The sequence below is a fragment of the Antechinus flavipes genome, chromosome 2, assembly GCF_016432865.1.
Source record: "Antechinus flavipes isolate AdamAnt ecotype Samford, QLD, Australia chromosome 2, AdamAnt_v2, whole genome shotgun sequence".
Classification (NCBI taxonomy): Eukaryota; Metazoa; Chordata; class Mammalia; order Dasyuromorphia; family Dasyuridae; genus Antechinus; species Antechinus flavipes.
Genome location: NC_067399.1, coordinates 524,176,691 through 524,192,352, shown reverse-complemented (window position 1 = coordinate 524,192,352; position 15,662 = coordinate 524,176,691). Strand labels below are relative to the sequence as shown.

General features: G+C 38.0%; 1 protein-coding gene across 1 annotated transcript in view; it reads left to right on the top strand.

The window, feature by feature from the left end:
• Positions 1 to 15,662, top strand: part of MYO5C (myosin VC) — a 132,114-nt gene that overhangs the window by 90,385 nt on the left and 26,067 nt on the right. The window contains exons 25-30 of the mRNA XM_051980669.1: positions 2,961 to 3,141; positions 6,609 to 6,702; positions 7,129 to 7,192; positions 7,297 to 7,377; positions 11,121 to 11,301; positions 15,425 to 15,518. Of these exons, the coding sequence (XP_051836629.1) occupies positions 2,961 to 3,141; positions 6,609 to 6,702; positions 7,129 to 7,192; positions 7,297 to 7,377; positions 11,121 to 11,301; positions 15,425 to 15,518 (695 nt within the window). The remainder of the gene's footprint in view (positions 1 to 2,960; positions 3,142 to 6,608; positions 6,703 to 7,128; positions 7,193 to 7,296; positions 7,378 to 11,120; positions 11,302 to 15,424; positions 15,519 to 15,662) is intronic.

Below are 15,662 nucleotides of genomic sequence, written 5' to 3'. Positions count from 1 at the left end.
AGAAGTACCCTTAAGACAGTACTACTCTGAAGAAATCAATTGCTGAAGCTGTCAACAATGAATCACACTGCAGGGACCAGCCAGGACTTCCAGTTCTTCCTCTAATGCAGTCATTTCCTCACTCCTTTCTGTGGAAAGTTTTAGTTTTTGCTACCCCTTCCTATTTGTAGAAAGTTGCAAAATTAAGCTTATTTTTAGGAAATAGTCTCCAAACCTTTTCTGTGCTTTATCCTTGATATCCCTTTATACTATATTTATTTTAGAATTATAATTATAATGTATTTATATTATATGTCTTTTATATATACAAAAATTTAATTCAAGTATTTTACCAAATATCACTGACCCTAAATAGCAAGAATGATTGTTATCCTGTGATGTGAGCTGATAGAAGGGTCCTTTGAATCAGTATGCTTAAGCTCTAAAAGTGAATGGATAAATACTTATTAAGCACTTACTATGTACCAGACACTGTGCTAAGCACCGAAGACACCAAAAGGCAAAGAAGTCCCTGCCCTCAAGTAACTTACATTCTAAGATCCATATAATGCTGCTATTTTGCTTAAATTAGCTCCTGAATTAAGCCAGTAAGTGATTTCCTTTCTGTGTGTCGCTTTGTCCTCCTGGCACATCTGGGGAGGACAAGAGGAAGGGACATATCTTCTGTGTTTCCCAGGAGTGAACTTTGTCATTCTTCATGCTGTTGAACTACTTGTACATCCCAGTCCGCTGAACACCATTTTGGGCAATGATATTCTCAGTGCCTCAGAGTGAGAGTCCCTGCTAAGTGCCTCCTGAAACACTTCTCTTTCCTGGGGAGTTCTTGCCCTCAGAAAGCTCAATTGTCCTTTCAGATGGTTAGGTATCTCTGTGTTAAGACAGATTATTTGTCCCCTGCTAATGTGTCCCACTCCTACAATCTCCAGCCCCACCCAGACTCATCCTAGCATTCATCAAAACCCATTGCCTTCACACCTGGACACTTCTCAGAAGTCAGGCTAATGTTTGTTAAGCAACTATAGCAGGGGTCTGGAGATGGAAGGTCTGGACACAGGTGGGGATTTCCTAAAAGGGGCTCAGCAATATTCTGCAAAGAGTTCATCTGATTAACTAGGATCACATGGGGGAGAAAGGGATCTACAATGTGCCCGAACAGTTAGGAGTTTCATTTGGCTAATTTCTGAAGTCAGTCTTGAGAATGAAGTGCCCCTGGGGTTCAAGTTTGAAGAAAGACAAACGATGGCTAAGAAAGGAAATTCCCAGAAGGCTGGAGCCAGAGCCACTGATGACATAAGAAAGTGACAATTAATATAGAAACACAGGTACTTTTTTATTATAGCAAAAGAGATATGACCTTTATATTTAATTCATTTGCCTTGAATAACACATTTTCAAATCATTGTTTGAAGAGCTCATGAAAGAAGCATTAAGATCTTGACATTTTACAAAGATCTTTGATTGTTCAGAAGTGTTTATTTCAAACTGTATGTTTGGGGGAAATTGAATGAAAGACCATTTGGACTTTAAGAAAAGCCTGACTCAGTCACTGTCCTGATAGGACACTAAGCTGCCAGATCCCTGATAGTTTTGTTCTAGTCACCGAACACTTCTGACCTTCTAGGAATCATTTCTCCCAAATAGGAGAGGGATAATAACTAAACCTGCAATTGCACTCGTAGGGGGAGTTCTGAGGGGAAGAAATTCCTTCTGCACATACAATTTGGCACCTTCTCTGCAACTTAGACAGTGTCCAGAGCATTGGGGGGTGAGTCCACTTGCTCAGAAACACACAATATGTGTGGGATGTGAGGCTCAATCTAAGGTCTTCCTGGCTTCAAGGCTAATTCTACCAGGTGTTATGTTAATATTCTGTTACAATCTAGAATCTATTAATTAAATTTTTTGAAAGTATGCCAGTATTTTCTTAGAAGCATTGGAAGCTCTTTTGGAAATCCCATAAAACAGGACATGTTAAGAGCTATAAAAGAAAAGAAGAAGAAAAACCTGAGAAGAATTAAGCTATCTCCTTGGGGATGATTCTTTAATATTATCACCATAATTTATGTTCTCCAACTACATAGTAAAGTAAAAAGAGAAAGCTTAATGACTAATTAGTTCATTAGATTCCCAAGGCCAGTCCACTTTCTTTAGAGTTGGGTGATGAATGATCTGATCCCTTCAAGGAGTCTGCTCTGGGTTTCTAGGGATCTTAGTTGACCCATGGTTATGCCTAAAAGATTTAGTTCCATAGCTAAGAGAATCACTACCTTTGTACCCATCAGACAGTTACGTGAATCTTCAATAGGCTCTAAAGCCAAGTTAATCTCAGGACATGATACAGGATTTGGATGCACTGAGATCTTTGTTGAGGAAAACAGAGGATAGATCTTCCCTTGAATCAGATCCACTTTAGGAAGGTGGTGAATCAATCAACCATCTAAATCAGGAGTTTTTAACCTGTTATGTGTCATGATCCCCACTGGCAGTCCAGGGAAGCCTATGGACAACTTCTTAGAGGAATATTTTCAAATGCATAAAGTTACAAGATAAAAAAGGAAACCAATTATACTGAAATACAGTTATCAATTTTTTAAATTCACACATCTCAGGTTAAAAAAATTATGATTCTAGCTCATTATATTTGTTTCCTTCCGCCTGTATTTCTGGGTACATTGACTATAGACCTAGCATTGCTAAAATCAGAAAACTTAAAAATAATATTAGAGACAGAGAGATCATGTTATGCACATTTATTATGCAAATGTTATTCACTATGCACATGTTATCCGTATGTATTTACAGCAAATTCTAGCTACTAATGCTCCCAATTTTTTTCTACTTAATAATTACTTTCTAGTTTCTTTACTATTTTTCCTCTGCTTTCTTTCTGGTTTCCCAAATGACCTGGTTCAGAGCTAGCAAAAACTCTAAATGTTTTATCTTTCTTTCTTACAACCTAGACTGCTTGAGAAAAGTTTTGAGCTGAAAGAACAAGACTATGACAAACAGATTCACTCTTTGAAGGGAGAAATTAAGACTCTAAAAGAAGAAAAATTGCAACTCCAGCATCAAATGGAGGAAGAACAAATAATTTCCAATGGCTTGAAGGGAGAGGTGGCCCAGCTGACCAAGCAAACAAAGGTAGAAACAGAGATCTCACTTCTATACTCCAGATCAAAGTGAAAATAGTAAATGTATAAAAATGCTCGTTCTTGGATTTCATAAGTCATTCAGAAAATCATATGCTTTATAAAGTCAAAGGAAAAATTCTCTTGTCCATTAATCTAAAATATAATACCTTAAAATTTGACTTAAAACTAGCTTTTTGTTTTCTTGTTACAAAAAGATGATTTTTCAATTTTTTAAAAAAGTAATTGAAGCTTTATATGCTAACAGAAAGCACGGGAGGCAGTGTAGTGTAGTGGATAACATTCTAGAATTAGAGTCAGAGAGCTGCCACCGATACTTATTATGTTCCCATGAAAAGCACCTAAGTGATAAAAGAGAGAGTTCTAGATTTGGAATCAAGAAGATCTAAATTCAACTTCATCTTCAGAAACTTCCTAAGCTGTATGACCTTGGGCAAGTCACTTGGTGTGATGACCACCTTAGCACCCACTTTAAAATCAGCCGGAATCAGGATCAGCAAAAGTCCTTGATCTTTATCCTTTGTGGACGTGAAGGGGAATGGCAATACAAAGTGAGAGCAATCGCAAAGTGAATCCGTCCAGGAGTCACCCTGGCTTTCTCCCTCCATCCACCAAATCCTCCTCCTAATCTCCTATACAACACATCAAACTTGCACAGAGAGTGGGGAGGGCCATTCTTTCTCCAAGCATATATTGATAGAGTATTGTCCAATGGTAATTAGCCTTAAGTGCTCTGGCCTCAGTGCATCTGCCCATTACAACTTATGCCTGTTCATCTCAGTTTCCTCATTTGTAAGACGAGTTGGAAAATGAAATGCTATACCACGTCATTATTTTTTGCTAAAAAAGCCCCAAATAGGGTCATAGAGAGTCTGACTCAGGTGAAATGATTGAACAACCACAAACATGAGTCATATTTCCTCATTTACAAAATGTAAATAATAATGACCTATGGTATCCATATCAAAAGACAGTTGAGACACTCAAAATGAGATGTGTTAAGTGCTATACATCTATCAGACACTTTTATTATCAACATCCCCACTTAATAAAAAGTATCCTACAATGGGATCATTTCCAAATATAAAAAAAAATTCTAAAATTCTTTAAATTGATCTATAAAGTAATCAGAGAACTTAAATACTGTGATGAAAACTTCCATTTATATCTACTCACTATTGGGAGGAAAAAAATCCCCCCCAAACCATTAGCTTATATCAAAAATAGTGAAGCAATGTGACATAAAAGAAAATTGATCTTATCAGTTGGAAAATAAAGAGAGTTTCAGGTCCCACCTTCAGCATATTCTGCCTGTGAAATCCTGAGAAAATCATTTGACTATTCAGTAACCAAGCAACTCTGTAACTAAATTGCAGCAGCAATTGCTAATCTGCATTGATTGGGGAAGCTTCTGCAGAAACACCCTCCCATTTCAATGAAGTGATAGTCTTGGAGCGAGAAAAATCAATTCACTGCGTCATGAACATGCACTCAACTGTATGTGAGCAGCATCAGCTAGCCATTCATGTTCCTTGTCTGCTGTCTCAGAATTGTCTCTGTGGTTAGTTTAAACACCATTAGTCGGCATTCAATCACTAATCAACAAGGATTTATTAAGTGTTTACTATGTGCCAGACATTCTCTCTTACCTTTGGCAGCTAAAGCCTATCATTTGAGGATTTTTAGCCAGCATAATAATTAACTTACATTATTTTAAGGGTTTGGTTTTGTTTTTTGAGGTATATTCCTCATAAAAACAGTACAAGCTTGATAATTATTATCCCTGTTTTCCAGAGGGAAAGACAAAGAGTTAGAGAATGCTAAATGACTTGCTCAGTAGTCCCTTGATAGTAAGTTAAGTGACTAGCAGAGTTACATTGATAATGACGTGCCAGCTTTTCTAAGGAAATGAAATATATGATATGTATATTTACAATAAAATATATGACATATAACTAATTCCTAGGAAGACCAAGGAAATAGACAACTTGAAACTAATTGAAACAATCACAAAAATCAGCGGTCAGTGAAGAAACAGTGATTTTCTGTGTACTCACTTTGGGCACAAACCCTTTGATTTTCTCCTAGACTCAATCTAAGTATTTCCTCAAAGGCTCTTTCTTTCTGCTTTATTCAGGACTGGAAAGTTGTATGTTCAGGTCTCTCTCTTTCTCCCTTACTGCAGGTTCGCATCCTTTGTTCTGAGAAGGCTGTAGCAGGGAGTAGGAAAGTGGGCAGAAAGAAGGAAGCCGCTCTGCCCTGTTATTAGAGCTTTTCTCGTCTCCTGCCTGCTTGGGTTATTCTTGCTAACTCTTTAGGCTCTCACTGGACTCTGACTGCCTGCCTACGCAGACTCGTGCTCCTATTCCATGCTTCCTGCACTGGGCTCTTTCTTGGATTCAACCTTTTACCTGCCTGTCCCTGAGGTAACTTTCTAAGTGTTTTCTGCTTTGTCCACTCATTTGGAACGCCATCTTCTTTTGGCTCTACCTTCTGCCAAATCTCTCTTCCCCAGCAAGATTTCCAGCCTTTGCTTCTTCTAGCTAATCCTGCCCTACTGATGCTCACCCCACTTCCAATCGCTTAGACTATAATTCTTTGTCTTCAGGAGTCTTTCTAGAGCACCTACAAGGTCTCTTCTCTCACTAGATCTAATATCCTGTAGGTTTTTTCTATCTACTACAATGTCGCAGGCTGCCCAGTCAATAATATTAGCTTTCTTAGCTATTAACTAAAAACCAAAGAAAATATATATTTTTAAAATTAACAGCAATATAGGGCTCTCTGTTTATAAAGATCTGTCCCTAAACTCCCAGAGGTGTTGATTGCTTGATACTGACAGAAAATAAAACTTGTTCAAGAGGCGAATAGCATTCCTCATGCCTTTATTCCCATGATAATTCCTGTTCCATGAAGGGGTATTTGGTTAGGACATAGAAATGCAATGTTATTTGTTCAATGTAGGGCATCCCTTTTGATTCTTTTTCTCCCTTCTTTACCTCTTCTTTATCTATAATTTAATAATTCTCTCCTCCATGCCATGAGGAAATTGGTGATTAACCTTTGCTCCCACTGAAACTATTAGCAAATAACAAATTAACAACAACAAAATAACTATTAACAAATACATAACAAAATGGTTAATGTTATTAAAGCTAACTTTTGGGGGGCAAAACTTTTATTATTGTTCATAAATAAATCATATTTACATGTATAAAACACAGTTTGAACCATTAAACATTAATTTTCTCTACAGCAGCCTATGAATTACTTTGCCAGAATCCTTCATGTTGAATTATAGAAGAAGCAGGTGTTTAACATTCCTTTAAAATGCAATTGAATCTTGTGACCATGTAATAGAGAATACCCAATTAGGTATATATTATTTCACTAATATTCCATTTATAGGGCATTAGCAATTCTATTTTTAAAAAAATTTTGTTCATTGTTTTCATCCAGATGATCTCTGAGTTCCAGAAAGAGATAGAGCTACTTCAGACACAGAAGATAGATGCAGAGAAACATGTACAATCACAAAAACGAGAAATGAGAGGTAATGGCAAGACCAGTCACTTTGTTAGTATAGCAATTAATTTATTTTGGAGTTAGAGAAGTGAGATACTTCACTAGCACCAGACCACATTATTCTTCAATGGATAGTTTGCCTGTATGAGGCTAGAAATTGGGACTTAATGAAATAATAGCCCTGCATGTCCAAAATAATAATAATAATTATTATTATTATTAGCATTTATGTAGCACTCTTTGTAGGTTTGCAAAACTCTTTACAGATATTATCTCATTTTACACTCAGAACCACTCTGGGAGATAGTTATTATTATCCCTATTTTCCCAATGACAAATCTGCAGCAGACAAGATAAGTATCTGAAGCTAGAGTTGATTGAGGTCTTCCTGATGCCAGGCCCAGTCCTTACATTGTGCCGCACCAACATATTTATTCTTTGACTTTACTTTCAGAAAAAATGTCTGAAATTACTAAGCAACTTCTTGAAAGTTATGATATTGAAGATGTGAGAAGCAGGTAAACTGACACTACTTCACATTTTTAAGACATTTTTAAAATGAGGGGGAAAAACCCAAAATGTAAGGGTGGAAATTGATTTCCTTTTCTCGGCTATTTTCCAGACTTTCTGTGGAAGATTTGGAACATTTAAATGAAGATGGAGAACTTTGGTTTGCATATGAAGGCCTAAAGAAAGCAACAAGGTGAGGAAAATAATTAGATTGTTCTCTTAGCTCTCTTCTCCTTTCTGCCTCCTCTATTTCTTCCTTCTTTTCTCTTCCTCTTCTTTTTCCTTTTCTACTTTTCTTTCTTTTCTTCTCCCTCTTTCTCTTCATCTTCTTTGCCTTATTCTTCCTCCTCCTGTCTTCTCTACTTCCTCTTTATTTCTTTTTCTTTTTTCTCCTCACCTTTCTCTTATTCCTCTTCTTTCTTTTTTTCTCCTCTTCTTCCTTCTATTCTCTTTCTTCTTCTCTCTCATTTTCCTTGTATTTCAAAAAGTAGAAATCTCATATGTAACCAGGAGCTTTAAAATATCATCCTGAATATCTATTTCAGGACTTCAAGAATCTAATTTCATTAGTGTGAATATTCCCTCCACTGCTACAGGCAGCCATTTCCTCTCTATGTGTCAATAGATCTTCTTCCAAAGTATTTTCCAAAGTAATATTTAACAAAAAAAAGTAAATGTTTGCAAATTATAGTTATTGGAATTAACTCATTTCATTTAGATTAATTCCCTGAAAATCTAGTACTTTTTTGGGATAAGAAGTTCATAAATGGGTAAATAAACTCTATAGAAGAGAATATCTTAAAAATGTATACAATAGAGTGTGATACTATATTTTTTAACTGAAGAAATTTGGGGAGTCTGCTGCAATTTTTCTGGAATTATAAAATTAATATAAAATTATTTTATCTTGGAAATGTTTGTAATAGATATTTCTATCATCATATTGACTGTCCAAATAATAGTGCTGAAATTAAATTCTTTCCCTATTTATTATAAAATTTCTCACTATATTTGTGTACTATTAAAAATAATGCATTTCTTTTTAATGGGGAATTAGTGGAACAAATTTGATAATTTTTTTAAATGCTTCAATCATGGTTAGAAAGATTTAGAACCATTTCATAAACTAGGATCATCTTCCATTCCAGTATCCCATTTTGGTTGAGAGGCAACCCTGAGTATTAAAAGGTTATGTCAAAGGAATGCAAGCTCTGTTAAGTCCCGTCAAGCTAGAAAGGTTTTGATTATAATTTACTCTTATTTCAACAAGCATTTATTAAGCAACTATTATATGCACTTTGCTGAAGCGACAAAGACAAAAACAAAATAGTTCCTGCTCTCTGAGAGCTGACAATCATTATCTTCTGTCTCTCTGATTGAAGAATGGGGCCATGAGCATGAAACCTCCATTTAAGGAGAGAGCCCAGCTCAGATAGCTCCCCATTTCTCACCTGATTGCACTATCTTGGGACTTATCTAATAATTTCTCCGGTGTCCCCAAATTGAATATCTTCCTTCACCCCCACTTTTCAGCTAGTTTTTGTGTTTTGTCTTCCCCCATTAGAGCAGTAAACGTTTTTCTTTTTTCATATTTGTATCCCCAATGTTTAGCACAATCTAATATACAGTAGGTACTTAATAAATGTTTATTGACTGTTGACTATTGAATAGGGATTTTTAATCTTTTTTTTTTAATTTTACAAGCATTTAGTTTGTTTCTTCTCCCTACCTCCCTTCTCCAAATTGAAAAAAACAAAAACAAAACCCTGGTGACAAATATACTTAGTCAAGGAAAACAAATTCCCACATTGTCCAAAGTGCTTCCATTCTATAGCAGAAAAACAACATGGGTGAAGATCAACCAATCCAGAGAAAATGCAGAATAATATTGGTGGGAAAGACACCAACAACTGTGTGGATAAGCACAGCCCTTGTATAGGAATGACATTTCTGTTGAATCTTGAAAGAAAGTAGGTCTTCTAAAAGGCGGAGGTGAGGAGGGTGGATATAACAAGCATTGAAGACAGCCTATACAAAGGCAAAGATGGAGGACTGGGTTCAAATCCAGTTTCTGAAGCTTACTAGCTGTATAGCTCTGGGCAAATAATTTACCTTATCTTTGCCTCAGTTTCTACAACTGTAAATGGAATAGATTGGAATTAATAGTTTTAAGGTCCTTTCTATCTCTACAGTATCACTTTATGACCCTACAAATACTAGCTTCTGTTAGTTTAATGATCCTTTCATTTTCCCTGAGAATGTTAAAGCACATTCTGCTTTATGAAGTTTTCCCTTATCTGACAAGTATCATTTTCTTTGGACTTCCTATAACATTTTGTTTTGTACCTCCCTGATGTATTTCAATTCCATAAATAATTATTAAGTCTTCATCTTCGAGACAGAGTGGTAAGGTGGAAAAAGCACTGGATTTGGAGTGAAGGAGATCAGGTTCAAGCCTTTACTACCTATAATCCTCAGGCAAATTATCCCACCTTTCTATCTCAACTCCTCTGTAAAGTAAGGGGTTTGGACTAGATAGCCTCTCACATTGTCTCCAGCTCTGGCTCTGTTGTTCTGTGAACTAAGGTAAGAGATTTATCACTCCACTGGGGATACCTTTTTTGTCTCTTTAACTTATGAATACTTGCCTACTAATGTGTAGGCAATTTCCCATTTGCCCTGAAGGAACTTTGCTCATGCCCATGAAGATCACAAGATGCTTAAAGAACTAAACTAAGTAAGCTGTAATCTTATAATTAATGATTCTTACCCTATTGCTGGAGAGCCAGCTAATGCCCCTAAATCCAAGTGCTCTGAGGTATGACCCACACTTGCCCTTTGATTCTTGCTTGGCAAACTCACATAATTTGAGTTTATATTATTAGGAGTAATAATGAAGGATAGTGGATAGAGATCTGGATTGAAGTCTTGCCTCTAAGACTATAGATTACAGGAAAGCTGTCTACCTGCATTAGTAAAAGCAGTTTCCTCCCTATTAATGAAATCATAGGTCCAATCCCTAATGCTATTAATTAAAGCCTAAAGATACAGTACTTTAATTTACAAAGTACTTTACATATATTTGACATATATCACAACATCCTTTTGGGATAGTTTCAGCATTTCCATTTAAAATGGAAGTTGTGATTTCATCTATATGGACATTCCCAGTGTGAGAACACAAATTCCTTTCCTCAGACCAGGCCACGCCTGACCACGTGCACACAGCTGGCAGGTAGAGGCAAGATTTGAAATCAGATCTCCCTGACTCCAAACCCAACATTAGTCATCATACAGCTTACTCCAACTCATTTATAGAAGTGAAGTGACTTGATTATATCACTCAGTTAGTGTAGAGCTGAGATTTGAACCCAGATCTCTCGACTCTTGAGTTTAGGTATGAACACTGAAAACTAAGGACTGTGATTCCCTTCTCCAGTCTATCCTCTGCACAGATGATTACAGTGATATTCCTAAAGCACACACACACACACACACACACACGCAATCACCATGTCATTCCCCTGTGCAAACAGCTCCAGTGCCTTCTTAATTGACTCTGTGATAAAGTACAAGCTGCTCTGTTTGGCACTGAAAGCCTTCACATTCTTGTCCAGCTTTCTACCTTTCCAGCCTCATTACATGCTCCTATTCTTAATGTGCTCCATGTTCCACTCCATGTCACTCCCTTCTTCTTTGTTTTTCTTCAGAATTCATCTTGTGTTACCTCTTCATGAAACTTTTCTGATCTCCTCGTCTGCAGATGCTTCCTTTCTCCTGAACTTACCTTTCATTTATAAGTTGCTTTCCTGGATAGAATGTCGATATATTGATGGCCACAGGAATTATTTTGTTTTTATCTTGGGGCCCCAAAATCTAAAAGCACAATGGCTGGTATGCAGTAAGTACTTGAATACTTGCCCCTTTCTTTGACAGAGTGTTGGAGAGCCACTTCCAGTCTCAGAAGGAGAACTATGAAAAAGAGATCGAAGCACTGAACTTTAAAGTAGAACACCTCAGTCAAGAAATCAACCACTTACAAAAATTATTTAGGGAAGAAAATGACATCAATGACAGTATCCGTCATGAAGTCACCAGACTGACATCTGAAAACATGGTACAGTATTAACAGTTTAGCAAAATAATTGATAATACATGCTATCATTTCTTCCTGTCCCATGGTAGAATAAAACAGCCTCTTGGTATTGGACCGTGGAATTGGACCATAATATGTCAATGGCCAAGGATCATCAATTGACCTATAGGAAAAAATGTACCTTACAGAAGGGGAAAAAGAATATGGTTCAAGATGTGATTTCACATAAATTTCATACTGGGATAAAGCCAGAGGGTTCGTCTATGAGTGACAAAAACTATAACTCTAGGCAACAGTCACAGAATGAACATATGAACGATAGTAGATATAATGAAGACAGTGCAGAAGTAATTAGATAATGCTAAGGCATCAGCAAATTGCAGATTGTTTCATGCAAATTCTCTGCCTCAGACACAAAGAACACTTTCTTTGATAGCCTTGTCATGCTACTGGCCAGGATCCCTACTTGCTCAGCTGCATTAATGTCATTCAGATTTAAAGTACTTGACATAAATTACCTTTTGCAAGAAACTAAATAATTGGGTCAGAAAAAGTAATTAACCTTTGGTTATTAGGTACTCTAGTTCCCAGAGAATATATTTTAGACCATCTCATTCCACTGGAAAAAAAAGGGTGGTGGTGAGGGGAGAACTAATTATGTGATGATTTCTTTTTTCATATGTTTATACTGGTCACAACCCCCACAAAATTGACAAAAGATCAGGAAGATAAACAGGATGGAATCGCAGCAAAGAAATGAGGAAAAGTGATTTTAGTAACAGTGTCTAATGGAACAATGAGCGCTAAGATTGCAGAAAATATCCTGAGGTGAATGTTATAAAAGAGTGCAGATATGGCAGTCTGAGGACAGATGCTTGAAGAGTGATATCTGGTGATATAAATTAGGGTTCTGGGTTTGATGTATATGTATGACAACTCTCTGTCTTATGTGTACAATAATAATATATATTTAGGTAATATACATTACAGTTTTCAAAGCACTTTCCTTCCAACAACCCTGCCCAAGCCATGATTAGCTTCATTTTTCACAGATTAGGAAAGTGAACCTCAGAGAGAGCCAGTGACCTGCCCATAGTTAGAGCTACTCAGGGGTGAGGGCTGCAATGCTGGGCAAACATCACTTTCCTGATTTTTACAAGTTAGGAAACGGAACCTGAGCAGTTAGATGAGCTGTCCACAGTGAAGCTTCCGACACATCCCAAGACCTCACTGATGCTCATGTGTGTGTCTCTTAGAGCAAGAGCCACTCCAAGTGAGTCACAGGATGTGAAAGGTTCCCTCAGATGGAAAGTGAATGCCTCAGAAAGGAAGTGATTCATAGCGAAAAGAGGAAGAAACAAAGACAGATGCTTTAGGAGCTAACACATACCCGGGCTCAAGATGGGGGTGTTGCTGGGAGAAGGGAACTGTTCATAAGTCTGCAGGGCAAGCTTGGCCCGAGAGCGAGGAAGGAGTCTCTGGGATTTGGCAGCCTGCTGTTAGAGAACTTAGGTGGCACCGTTAGGTAGTGATGTGCTCTCCGAAGGAAAAGAAATGCTCAGAAGGACACTTTTGTTCACCTTTTAACGCTCCCATCCAGAGCATCTGAACTCTTTATGTTCATAGTGGGATTTGGCTGCCCATGCTTTGTCATTTTGCCTATAGCTTTATTCGGAAAACTCTTTGTATAGAAAAGCAGTTTCAATTCCTCTTGAGTTATCTTTGGTTCCTTGCATGATTCACACGCAGTAGGCGTTCAGTTGCTTGCCTAAAGTTTATGGTGAGTGAATGTGGCGGAAAGAAGGACAGTTTGGAATGTGGCTGAGAATCTTACCTCTCCCACCTCTCCACTTCGCTGTGGATGCTCCCAGCAGGCAGCAGGGGATGAAACTGTGACCTGGAGCATCCCGGAGGATGTAGCTGCAGGGGCCAGCAAGCACCTGCTGTGTGCCAGGCACTGCGCTAAGCACTAGGCATACAAAAGGGGGCAAAAAACTCTTATTCTGTGCCTCTGAGCTGACATGCACAGGATAGATGGCTATTCTTTGTTGTTGTTAAAGCTTTTTGTTTTCAAAACATATGCATGGATAATTTTTCAACATTGACTATTGCATAGCCTTTTATTTCAGATTTTCTCCTCCTCCCCATCCTCCCCCTAGACAGCGAGTAATCCAATATATGTTAAATCTAATATATGCATACATACTTGTATAATTATCATGCTGCACAAGAAAAATCAGATCAAAAAGGGAAAAAATGAGAAAACAAAGTGATAGCAAGTAATAAAAAGAGTGAAAATGCTATGTTGTGATCCTCCCTCAGTGCCCACAGTCCTCTCTCTGGGTGTGGATGGATCTCTCCATCACAAGACCACTGGAACTGGCCTGAATCATCTCTTTGTTGAGAAGAGACACGTCCTACATGGCTATTCTTAGACAGGGAAGTATTTCTTTAGGGATTAGGACTATTTTGTCAGAGGAGAAAAGTACCTATTTGAAGTGTAGTATAGCAGAATGAAGGGACACTCTCAAATAAATAAACAAACAGCAACAAAGCATCCTAGGAGAAGGGGGAAAGAAAAGGTTAGGCCACTGGTAGTGTGACTTCCAACATAAGGGAGGCGACCCCAGGTGGGTATTTTTCAGGGCAATGTTCCTGGATGAGATACTGTCCATGTGCAGCCAGACTAGGCGGCCTCAAGCAATCCCTCCAGCTCCTGATGATGTGATTCTGCACAAAGTGTGTTCCTTTTGCTCAGTTTGCTTTGGGCAAGACCCAAATAAATACCTGCTCGCACAAGTAATTCACAAAGCCATGCTTGGCCAAGAAGGCCGCACCGGAGCGACGTGGGCTCAGGGCACACACTGGCAATAGGCCAGAGAAGAGGCGAATTTTCCCTTCCTTCACGTTGGCAGGAAGTCGTGTCCTGAAGTTCCCCAGCCGTAGGTGGGCATGATGGTGGGATGGCTCACTGTGATGATGGTGTATTTTAAAATCAGCCGGAGTCAGGAATTCAGGTTCAGGGGGAATCCTCGCTCTTTATTCTTTTTGGAGGTGAAGGGGGATGGCGATAGGAAGTGAGAGCAGCCGCAACATGAACCTGACCAGCAGCCTCTGTCTCTCTCTCCCCACCCACCAAAATCGTCATTTCCTATACAACACATCAAAACTTGCACAGAGAGTGGGTCGGGCCATTCTTTCTCCAAGCATATATTAGTAGAGTATCGTGCAATTGCTATTTAGCCTCACCTGCTTGGGACCTCAGTGCATCAACTCGTGCTTCAGCCCATTACGGCTCACTATCATATAGAATTGCCTTCATTGCCAGTGAAGGATTCCCAAAAGGAATGACCTCTGACTCCAGGGCCCCCACCGTATGTGAATAATGGGTTCAGAAGATGACTGTGGGAGATCATTGGCTTAAGAGCAGGAACTGGGTCACTTTTTTAATACATATTTTTGATAAAAATCTAATTATTGTATCAATAATATAAGTTGATATTCTAAACAAACTGGTCCATTCTCTGAACATACATTATATTCTCTAGCCTTTGCACATGTGTGTCCTATGTCTAAGATATTCTCCTTAAAGCTTCCTCCAGAAAGCTGCTCCTGGTTCCCATCTGGTTCTCAAAATGGATTTCACTGATGAATTCCAAGGGAACTTCATAAAATAGCCCTTGTGATTTGGGGGTGATAGGAAGGAGAGGAGACCTCTGTTTTATTTCCTCAACTTAAGATGCTTCTCATTCCTAAAATAGCATCTGTCTTGGGAATACCATATGGAAGAAAAATCCCATGAATCTCTTTTCCCTTAGTATGTAAATTTTCTCCTTCCAGTTGTGGCTTCCTTCCATGGGAACATCTAGTGCATAGCGCATCAAAAAAACCCAAAAACTATCAAGGGGGTGAGGAAGATGAAAAAAAAAAAAAACTGAGAACAGCTATTTGTGTTTTTTCCCCAGTGGTCTAGGACAGAGTGGAAATATAAATGGCAGACCAAATGGAATAATTTAATTAAGTTGCATAAAGAATTTGAAATTATCCTGAATTTTTTTCCAAGATAACAGTTTTTTATTTTTGCTTTTGCTGCCTTGTTGATTGTGTCAATATTCTAACGCTCCTTCTTTATTCTTCTGTGAAGATGATTCCAGACTTTAAACAGCAGATTTCAGAACTTGAAAAGCAGAAACAGGATCTTGAAATCCGTTTAACTGAACAGACTGAAAAAATGAAAGGTAAATTTGATGATATATATTTATTTTTCACCACAGGGAAATGACTTGGGATGGGGGTGGGCATCGAGGTATACTCAACTTGAAACCAAAGAAAAACAAATGGAAGCAAAGCTAGACATGTATGCAATAGGACATATTGGTTCT